At 38.9% G+C, this 11823-nt stretch overlaps 1 protein-coding gene across 3 annotated transcripts in view; it reads right to left on the reverse strand.

The window, feature by feature from the left end:
• SPG11 (SPG11 vesicle trafficking associated, spatacsin) overlaps positions 1-11823 on the reverse strand; it is an 84147-nt gene that overhangs the window by 17224 nt on the left and 55100 nt on the right. For all 3 annotated transcript variants that reach the window (XM_029951353.1, XM_029951351.1, XM_029951354.1), the window contains 2 exons: positions 10622-10822; positions 9568-9675 (listed from right to left, as the gene is read on the reverse strand). In XM_029951353.1, coding sequence (XP_029807213.1) covers positions 9568-9675; positions 10622-10822 — 309 coding nt within the window. The remainder of the gene's footprint in view (positions 1-9567; positions 9676-10621; positions 10823-11823) is intronic.

The following is an 11823-nucleotide window of genomic DNA, read 5'->3' on the forward strand; positions in this document are numbered from 1 at the left end:
ATAGAACAGGAGCACTGCCCCTTTCACAGGAAGCTGGAGCAGTCAAGCAAGAATAAGAACCACCTGGGAGGACCTAGATATAAAGTGAAAAACTATAAAACTCCTAAAAGATAATACAAGAGAAAATTTAGATGACCTTGGATTATAATCCATAAAAAAAAAATTGACCAGATTGACTTCATTAAAATAAAAAACTCCTCCTCTACAAAACACAACGTCCAGGGCATCAGAAGACTAGCCACAGACTGCAAGACTACTGGCAAAAGACACATCTGATAATGGGATGTTACCCAAACATACAAAGAACTCTTAAAACTAAACAACAAAAAAAACAACCCTATTAACAATGGGCTGGGGGCACTTGGCTGGATCAGTAGATAGAGCATGCAATTTTTTTTTTAATTTTTTATTTTTGAGAAACAGCGTAAGCAGGGGAGGGTGAGAGAGAGAGAGAGAGAGACAGACAGACAGACAGACAGACAGACAGACAAAATCCAAAGACAGGCTTCAGGCTCTGAGCTGTCAGCGCAGAGCCCAACACGGGGTTTGAACCTAGGAACTGTGAGATCATGACCGGAGCCGAAGTTGGACGCTTAACTGACTGAGCCACCCAGGAGCCCCATGCATGCAACTCTTGATCTTGGGGTTGTGAGTTTGAGCCCCATTTGGACATAGAGTTTACTTAAAAAAAAAAAAAAGTCTGAAAACTTTAACAGATACTTCACCAAAGAAGATATATAAATGGAAAATAAACATATGAAAAGATGCTTTGCAACATATATCCGGGAAATGCAAATTAAAACAATGACAAATCACAACAGACCTATTAGAATGGCCAGAATATGGAACACTGACAACACCAAAGGCTGGCAGGGATGTGGATTCACAAGAACCATCATACGTTGCTGGTGGGAATGCAAATGATACAGCCACTTAGGAAGAAAGTTTGATGGTTTCTTACAAAACTAAACATACCTTTACCATCTAATCCAGCAATTATGCTCCTTGGTATTTACCCAAAGGAGTTGAAAATTTACATCCACACAGAAACCTACACACAGATGTTTAGACTACCTCTTTTCATAATGGCCAAAAATGGGAAGCAATCAAGGTTCCCTTTAGTTGGTGAATGAATATATAGACTGTGGTATATCCAGACAATGTAGTTATTATTTAGCGCTTAAAAAAAAAAAAAGAGCTATTAAGCCATGAAAAGGCAGGAAGGAAACTTAAACGCATATTACTAAGTGAATTGAAGCCAATCCTAAAAGCCTACATTCTATATAATCCCAATTATACCGCGTTCTGAGAAAGGCAAAACTATGAAGATAGCAAAAAGATCAGTGGTTGCCTGGGGCTGGGGGTGGGGGGATGAATAGGTAGAGAAGAGAAGATTTTTTAGGGCAATAAGACTTCTTTGTAGGATACTATAACACATACATATCACTACACATTTCTCCAACTGTATACCCGAAGAATGTACAACACTAAGAGTAAACCCCAAGGTAAAAAATAGATTTGGGATGTTATGATGTGTCGTATAGGTTCATCCTTGGTAACAAATGGACCATGCTGGTGAGTGATGTTGATAATGGGACAGTCTATAAACATGTGTGGGTGGGGGGTATATGGAAAATCTCTGAAACTTCCTATTTTATGATGAACTAAAATTACACTAAAAAATAAATTCCTTTTGAAAAGGTGGGGTGGAGGGAAGGAGCAGAAAGCACAAGGATCTCTCTCCTCACCTAGACAGTAACTGCACTGGCAAAATCTGTTCGATACAATTATTTTAGAACTCTGCAGTATGTTGAAGGCTTCCAGAGGAAGGCCTAATGACAGACAACTTGCTGATCATCTTGATCACTTTTAGTCCTCAGCACCGTAGCAGCCCCCGACTCCCCAGCCCCAAGCCACAGGGAGGCAGCTGTGCACGCAGTGTTCCTGGAGCAGGCTGTACACAGCTTGCAGCAGTTGCAGAGGCAAGAAGGGCCCTGTCCTCCAAATATCCAAAGTTGGTGCTGCTTCCAAACACAGAGGAGTAGACAAGGAGGTGGGTGGTCATTGTTTCACCTCACCCAGGCCCCCACCTCCTCTTCTCACTTCCAGGAGATTTAAAGGGCTAGCACCCTTTCCCTCCCCACTCCCTTCAATTTTTGTTTTTTTCCCTTTTGATAGCCAGACGTTAAAGCCTGGGACTTATAAAAACAACTGCATATATGAGGAAAATTAGAAAGTGACTGTGTATGTGTAGGGAAAGGCTGAAAAAGACCTGAGAAGACCTTAGGTTTACTCTTCGTGCTGATTCTTGGCACAGAAATTGCTTTTGGCCACCAAAACCCCAAAAATAATAAACAAAAACAGTAACAAAGAGTAGCAATCCTGGGGAAAGGGAGGAATCTGACTTCCAGGGTTACCACACGATTAGATTTACATGTCAAGAGTTCAACAGAGTATAATAGAGGCTACGCATAAGCAGGAGAGTAGGCCCCCCTAAAAAAATTGATATAAACTGTCCCTAAAATAGACCTAATGGCAGATACACCAAAGATTTTAAAACAACTGTTTTAACTGAGGAAGATGTGAAGAAAATCAAGAAAATGATGTGTGAACAAAATGGAAATACCAAGAAAGAAAACCTTAAAGGAAACAAAGAAATTCTGGTGCTGAAAAGTAAAATAACAAATTCACTACATGGATTCAAAGGCAGATGTGAACAGGCAGAAGAAAGAATCAGCAAACTTAAAGGCAAGACAATAGAAATTATCAAGTTTGAGGAAGAGAAAGATTGAAAAAAGTAAACAGCCTAAGAGACATATGGGACGGCATCAAGTGGACCAGTGTAAGCATCACGTGAGCCCCAGAAGACAAGAGCAAGATGTAGAGAGAATATATGAAGACGTAATAGCTGAAAACGTCCCAAACTTGAGGAAAGACATGAATATAAATATCCAGGAAACTCAACAAACTCTAAGCAAGGTGAACTGAAAGAGACCATAATGAGACACATTATTATTAAACTTTCTTAAGGCGATGAACAACAACAACAACAAAGAATCTTGGAAGTAACATGAGTGAAGGGACTTATTACATATAAGGGATCCTCAAGAAGATTATCTGCATGGTTCTCATCAGAAACTGTGGAGGCCAGAAGACAGTGAGGTGAGATACAGATATATATATATATACATGTACATATATATATATTTGTTTTTTAATGGGTGTTCCTTTTTTTTTTGTTTTCTTGTTTTTTTTAAGTTTATTTATTTATTTTGAGAGAGAGAGAGAAAGGGACAGGGGCAGAGAAGGAGGGAGAGAGAAAATCCCAAGCAGGCTCCATACTGTCAAGGCAGAGCCTGAGGGGGGCTTGATCCCATGAACCTTGAGATCATGACCTGACCCGAACGGTCAGACACTTAAGCAACTGAGCTATCCAGGCATCCCGTAGGCTGATATATTTAAAGTGCTCATAGAAAACAACTGTCACCAAGAATCCTATATCCAGCAAAACTATCCTTCAAAAGTGAGGGGGAAATTAAGACATGCCCTGTTGGGAGCTATGTGAACTCACCAGTAGAGTGAAAATTCCTGGTAAGGGTATGGAAAGTTTGCACGGTCTCTTGCCCCCAGATAGCTCCCAAAATCTACCCTCTTGAAACTTTCATTTCTGCTTGAGCACCAAACCTCAGAATGTTTTGCTAATTAGAGTCAGTCAGGAGCTGGCTGTCCCCCCGCCCTGTCCCTGAGACGTGACCGCACCTGGTCAGGGAAAAGATAAGTAAACTAGATACACCCTAATGCAACACATAACTTTCCCCTAAGCAATACAGATAACTGAATACCTTCTGGGCCTGAATGCCTTTGTGATAGTCACTGCTGCATAAAATGTATCTATCATCTTTGGGACTATGAGAGCAAGCAGATCTCCTGAGAACTTGTCTTTCTGGGAACTTCCTCTTAGAGTGATAACAGCCTAATGACCCTTACTCATAAAAAACTTACCTTTACTAAAGAATGCTGTTTGCCTCTTGGTTAAAGGTTGTTTCCTTGAGGCTAGACCTGAGGTTTTGTGAAAATACCTATGACACCTTGAGTGCCTGTGGCTAAAATTGTAAAACTTATCCATTGGAAATCATTTACTGCCCTTTCTTGTCCTTGTACCTTTTGCCATAAATAAACCTTGAGAACCAGACAAGATGGAGACACCTGCCAGATGGGCAGGAGTGCTTGTCTGGGGATCAGAACGAACGCAAGGCTCTCCCACTTTCTCTTTGGACTACACCGTCATCCTTCGGGGGACCCCTGGACCTGCAGGAGCTGGACTCCGGCAATGCCCAGGGAACAAAAGTTGAGGGAGTCTTTGACTACTAGACTGGCCCTATGAGAGATACTCAAGGGAGTCCTGTAAGGTAAATGAAAGGACACTAGGCAGTACCTCACAGCCATATAGAGAAATAAAGAACTCAATAAACTTTTATTATGCAATTATAAAAGCCACTATTACTGTAGCAATGAGTTTTTGTTTTCTATACAAAAGACTAATGCATTTAAAGAAAAAAGAATAATTATTAGTATAAAAGCTCGTATTACTGTAACTTTGGTTCATAACTCCAAATCTTGTTTTCTTCTTAAGAGACTAATGCTCTGAAAGGAATTGTCTTGGGGCATATAATCTAAAAAGATGTCTTTTGGTGACATCAACAGCTAAGGGGTGAGGTTGGAGCTGCAGAGTAGTACTTTTGTATGTTATCAAAGTGAAGCTGATACAAATTCAGGGTAACCACAAAGCCATTTCATAGCGACAGGATAGGCACAAAATGAAATCAGGAAGAAATTTAAACATTTCACCAAAAAAAAAAATCAACTAAATACAAAAGAAAACAGTAATGCAGGAAATGAGAAACAAAAATGCTACAGAGCATAAAGAAAACCAAAAGCACAACAGCAGAAGTTAAGTTCTTCCTGTCAGTAATTATTTCAAATGTAAATAGATTACTAAGCTCTCCAATTAAAAGACAGATCAGAATAAACAAAAACGTATGATCTAACTACTCTGTCTACAAGAGACTCACTTGATATCCAAAGACATAAACGGGTTGAAATTGGAAGGATGTTAAAAGGTATTCCATGCAAACAGTAACCAAAAAAGAGTGGAGGTGGCTATACTAATATCAGACGAAATAAATGTTTAATCAAAAAAGGTTACAAGAGATAGAGGAGATTAGACACTAATAAAAGGTTTACAACAGCAAGAAAATATAACAATTATAAATATTTAAATACTTAATGACAGATTATCAAAAATATGAAGAAAAAGCTGATGGAACTGAAGCAAGAACTAATAATAGTTGGAGGCTTCAATATAATAGATAGAATAACCAGACAGAAAAAATAGAGGACTTGACACAATTAACAGAATAGATAGAACAGACATAGGCAGAACGTTCTACCTAAGAACAATAGAAAACACATTCTTCTCAAGTGCACATGAAATATTTTCCAGGACAGACCATACACTAAGCCACAAGTTTCAAGAGATTTCAAAAGGCAGGGATCATACAAAGTATCTTCTCTGCCACAATGGGATAAAGTGAGAAGTCAGATTCAAATGGAAAACTGAAAAAATAAAATTGTGGTTTAGTCATCAAAATTAAACAACATTTATAGAGAGAGGTCTCAAATTACTAAAATCAGAAATGAACGTGGGGTCATTATTACCCATTCTACAGATAAAAAGGATTATTTACTTCTCAAATGGGGCTCGAACTCACCAACTGTGAGATGATGACGTGAACCAATGTCCGATGCTTAATGACTGAGCCACCCACGCACCCTCAAAGTAAATAATTTTAAAAACCCCACCGAATTATAAGAGAGTACTATGTACAAATGCATGCCAAAAAGAAATGCAAAGCCCAGTAAGACTAAAGCAGAAAGAAATAGATAACATGAATAAACTTTTAACTAGTAAGGAGATAGACTCAAAAATCAAAAATTTCCCCACAAATAAAAGCCCTCAACATGATGGCTTCACTGGTGAGGTCTAAGAACATTTAAAGAACTACCACCAATATTTTGCAAACTTTCCTAAAAAACAGAAGCAGAAGGAACACTTCCCAACTCATTTTATGAAACCAGCATAATGTTGTTACTAAAGACAGATGAAGACACTGTAAGAAAACTACAGACCACTATCCCTTATGAACACCAATGTAAAAATGCTCAAAAAAATACTGGCGAACTATACTCAGCAGCATATAAAAGGATTATTCACCATTACCCAACAGGATTTATTCCTGGGATGCAAGGATGGTTCAACATACAAAAAACCAATCAATGTACATCAACAGAAGGTAGGAAAAAACAAACAGACCCACACTACCATTTCAATTGATGTAAAAAAAAAAAAAAGTACTTGCAAAATTCAATGCTATTTCAAGGTTAAAAAAATAAACAACTGAACAAACTAGGGATAGAAAGAAATTACCCCATGCAATAAAAGCCATATGTGACAAACCCACAGTGAACATTTTACTCAATGATGGAAGATTGAACCATTCTTCTAAGATGAGAAAGAAGACAAGGATGTCTGTTTTCATCACTTCTGTTCCACCGAGTACTGACTGAAGGTTCCAGCCACAACCTTTAGGCAAGTGGAAAAAAATGCACCAAATTGGAAAAGAAGAAATAAAATGATCTCTTCAGAAGATATGATTTTATGTGTAGAAAACCCTAACAACTCCACACATGCACACACAAAACTTGGAATAAAGGAATTTAGCAGAGTAGCAGGATACAAAGGCAACACTTTTATACACAAACAATGAACAACCCAGAAAGGAAATTATAGAAACAACCTCATTTCCAAAAGCATCAAAAAGGATAAGTTACTTAGGAATTAACCTAACCAATGAGGTAAAACCCTTGTATAATGAAAACTACAAGACACTGCTGAAATTAAAGACATAAATATGAACCAGACGCTAAGTAACCGCTTGAGCTATGGCCGACCCTTAAAGACATAAATAAATGGAAACACATGCCATGCTCATGGGTTGGAAGCCTTAATATTGTTAAAACATCTATACTATCCAAAGTTTTCTTTGGATTCAACGCAATCCCTATTAAAATCCCAATGATGTGCTTTGACAGAAATAGAAAAACCCATCCTAAAATCATATGAATTTTAGGAGACCATCAATAGCCAACATAATCTTGAAAAAGAACAAAACTGGAGAACTCATTCTGTGACTTCAAAACTTAAGACAAAGCTGTAAAAATCAAAACAGTGTGCTACTGGCAGAGAGAGAGAGAAAGACATAAAGACCAATGTCCCAGAAGGCCCGGAAATACACCCTAAGTCTAATGACTTTGACAGGGTGCCAAGGCTATTCCATGAGGAAAGGACAGGGTTTTCCACAAATGGTGCTGGGAAAACTGATATCTACATGCAAAGAATGAAGTTGGATCCTTATATAAGAACTAACTCAAAATGGGCTAAAGGACCTAAATATGAGACCTAAACACAACAAAAACTCTTAGAAGAAAACACAGAGCAAAAGCTACACAACTCTAGATTTGGCAATAATTTCTTGGAGAGGACACAAAAGGCACAAGTAACAAGGGGAAAATTAGGCAAATTGAACTTCAAGAAAACTTAACGAAAGATACTATCAACAGTAAAAAGGCAACCCAAAGAATGGGAGAAAATATTTGCAAATCATATATCTAATATGGGATTAATATCTCAAGTATATACAGAATTCCTAAAACTCAAAAATAAACAACCCAATTCAAAAATGGGCCAAGGACTTAGACATTTTTCCAAAGGTCATATACAGCCAATAAGCATGAAAAGATGCTCAACATCATTAATCATTAGGGAAATGCACATCAAAACTACAATGAGATACCACCTCACACCCATTTGGAGGACTACTATCAAAAAAGCCAGAAAACGAGGGGGTGCCAGCCTGCCTGAGTTGGTAGAGCATGCAGCTATTGATCTCCACATGGAGTGTCGAGCTTACTCAAAACGAAACAGCTAACAAGCATTGAAAAGGAAGGATGTGGAGAAACTGGAACCCTTGTGCACTGTCATGGCGATGTAAAATAGTACAGCTGCTATGGAAAACAGTATGACAATGCCTCAAAATATTAAAAATTGAGTTACCATATTGTCCAGAAATTCTACATTTGGGAGGATTCCCAAAAGAATTGAAAGCAAGGTCTCGAAGAACTATTTGTATACTATGTTCGAAGCAGCATAGTGAAAATGTAGAAGCCACCCAAATATTCATGGGTAGATGAATGGAGAAGGAAAATGTGGTATATACGATACATGGAATTTTATTCAGCATTTAAAAGGAACAAAATTCTGCAATATGCTACTACACGGGTGAACCGTGAGAATGTCATGCTAAGGGAAATAAACCAGTCACGAAAAGACATATACTGTATGATTCAACTTACATGAGGCACTTAAAGTAATCAAATCATTTATATAGAAAGTAGAGCCATGGTTGCCCGAGGCTGGGGATAAGGAGAATGGGGAGTTATTGTCTACTGAGTACAGAATTTCAGTTTTACAACATGAAAAGTGTGATGAGGACGGATGGTGATGATGGTTGTGCAACAATGGGAATGTACTTAATACCCTAACTGTACAGTTAGTGGTGAAAATGGTAAGTGGGATGTGTATTCTGCTACAATAAAAAAAAGGTCACAAAAAAAAAAAGAAAGAAAAGATATCTGGTAGAGTACCAGACATGCCAGACATGGAGAATGCTAGACTTGAAATTAATGTTCCTATTCATTGTAATTTTGCAACCTCAGGCATATTTCAATAAGTTTTTCAATATTTTCAAATAATTTAACTTTTCAATCTTCATATAGTTATTGATTGAGAGCAAAAGCCTATACTGGTTACGGTGTGATGTATCTGTTGAGTACAATCAGTATATCGTTTTGTCTCTTGTATCATAGAGTTCTTTTTGGGTTAGAGAACTAAGGTACATCTCTTTCCTTCCTTATAACTTCCTCTTTTCTTCCAGAGGGTTAATTCGCTTGACATGATAAACAGGCCTGAAACAAGTATTCAATCGATAAAGCCTGAAATTGACAACAAGGCTCAGCATCATCTGGACAGGGACCACGAGCACTCTGGACGAAAAAGGCCACTGTTTTCTGCCGTGGCAAAGAAAGCAGTATTAAACACCCTTCAGGCTCAGTGCTGCTGGAAGTTCTCTTAGGGTGTGGCCCCCGCACTAGCACACTCCTCTCAAGCAGCTTTAGCAGATCCTGTTATTCCCTTTCCCATTGAGCTTGGCTGCAGCTCGGGACAGTGATTAGAATTAGCACATTAGATGAAAACTCTCTGTCATGCCTGGCAACTTAGGTGCTGTAAACAAGGCCACTGTGACTCCTGTCCTGGAATAGTACAAATGAGTGAGTATGAATTATGCCACGCACCAGCCATTCACCTGCTGCCATGTTCTCTACTAAGAGCTATGGGCCGTGCTACCCAATTTCAGATCAGCCACAAAGAGCAGTATGATTCCAACTTACAGTCTCGAAGCTCTTTCGGAACTCCAGAAGTTTAACTTCAGCTTCCTTGTAATTCTTGAAGAACATACACAGTTCATACATCTCCATCATCAACAGTAGTGGGGAATCCTTTGGGGAAGAGTTTGAACGAAATTACAAAATCGTGAACTCAATCAATACTATTTTCTCAATGAACAATGCCCATCAATATAAGAGAAGGTTAAAGTAAAAACGTAAGTAATACTAATAACAGTTTCATAGAATTAAGCCATGTATTTTAAAAAGGAGATTAAATTTATATTTCGTTTACCTTTTAGAAAAAAGGTATTTAGGTCAGTTACACCTACTCAACAGTCCATTTTCTGTCTATTGTAGACTTGGTCCTCTGCACACCAGCTGGAGACATTCCACTAGATGGCGCTAGGACACCTCTACATACACTCCTAGAAAATGGGCCCCACAGAGCTGCCAACCTACGGCTGTCTGCGGCATTTCTATCACATTGGTGGAAGCTTTTCAGTCAGAAGACAGGAGTTTTGGAATGAGAAAGTACAAATCTGAAGTATAACTATACTGCTTACGAAAGTACTTTGAGACCCTGAGGAAAGATACTTTTCTGTGAGGCTGCAAGTTCTGCGAGCCTGAGCTTGTTACTCTGTAAAATGAGGATAATACCACTTCATAACATCATCATATAAGGATTATTTTGAGAACCGACTAAAATAATATATTTAAAGCTCTCCACTAAGTAGATGGTAGTCCTATTATCATTACTTCTTGTTGGCTAAAAAGCAAAAAGAAAACCCCAGGGATAAAACCAATTAAAAAATCCAATGGGAATATTCTGAAATAATCTTATTATTTTTTTTAAATTTTAGAGAGACAGAGAGAGACAGCACGAGCAGGGGAGGGTTAGAGAGAGAGGGAGACACAGAGTCTGATATGAGGCTTGAACCCACGAACTGCAAGATCATGACCTGAGCCAAAGTCAGACGCTTAACCAAGTCAGCCACCCAAGCACCCTAGAAAAAAAACCTTTTTAAACTCGGGAAAAAAATGAAGTGACTATCACTACCTTCAAGAAAAGGTGGAAACCTCTGATAAGAGTTTTGCTCTTCCGCCTTGTTAATAATGTTCTCCAGATGACTGAGAGGTCTTGCAGCTCCCACATGTGGCCTTCCATTGAGCCCTGAATGTGTCCTGTTGCTTCCGCTGCAACACTCTCCTCCACAGATGTGACGATCCAAACACAGAGACAAGGAATAGTACTGGCATCCTGCCATTGGAGAAAAACTTTTCAAAATAAAGTAATAATTGTGTCTGGATTACCTCACAGAGGGAACTGAGAGTTTACAGCAATGCTCAACCATGGATGGGTATGTCCTGTTGAGAACAAGTCATCTTACCCACAATAAATTGGTTAAAATAGCTTGACAAGTCTTCAAACGTGAAATACATGCTAATAAACATGTGATTATTATCAACTATTCTGCAGAGTGTAACATGTCAAAAGACCAAGAGACTGAGCAGGTATACATAGAAGTTGTGGAAACACTAAGTAAAGAAAACAAGACTGGCTTCCACAGAAAGACTGTCCAGAGCATCCCACTTCCCTGCTCAAGAAGCAGGGTCCTTTCTCTTTGCCAACCAGAAAGCAAGGCTCTGATCACTTGAGTTATTGAGTATCAAGGTACAAGAAGGTATACTATTAGATGGTTTGGAGCCCAAGCTGGAAAAACACAAAAGTGACAATGGCCTTGAAAACACATGCTGGACCCTCACTCTCATCATCATTCCACTTCCTCTCTGATTATCAGCCTTATTGGGTCCCTTTCCACTGTTCCTCTTGCTCTCTGGGGCCTCAATTTTTTTAATTTATTAATTTATTTTTTAATTATTTTTTAAATAGTTTATTGTCAAATTGGTTTCCATACAACACCCAGTGCTCTTGCCCACAAGTGCTCTCCTCCATTACCACCACCTCTTTTCCCCCCTCCGCCGCCCCTCCTCAACCCTCGGTTCCTTTTAAGTATTCAATAGTCTCTCAGGTTTTGTGTCCCTCTCTCTCCCCAACTCTCTTCCCCCTTTCCCCTCCCTATGGTCCTCCATTAGGTTTCTTCTGTTAGACCTGTGAGTGTAAACATATGGTACCTGTCCTCCACCTGACTAATTTTGCTTAGCATGACACCCTCGAGGTCCATCCACTTTGCTACAAATAGCCATATTTCATTCTTTCTCATTGCCATGTAATACTCCATTGTGTGTGTGTGTGTGTGT

Source organism: Suricata suricatta, chromosome 9 (genome assembly GCF_006229205.1).
Source record: "Suricata suricatta isolate VVHF042 chromosome 9, meerkat_22Aug2017_6uvM2_HiC, whole genome shotgun sequence".
NCBI lineage: Eukaryota > Metazoa > Chordata > Mammalia > Carnivora > Herpestidae > Suricata > Suricata suricatta.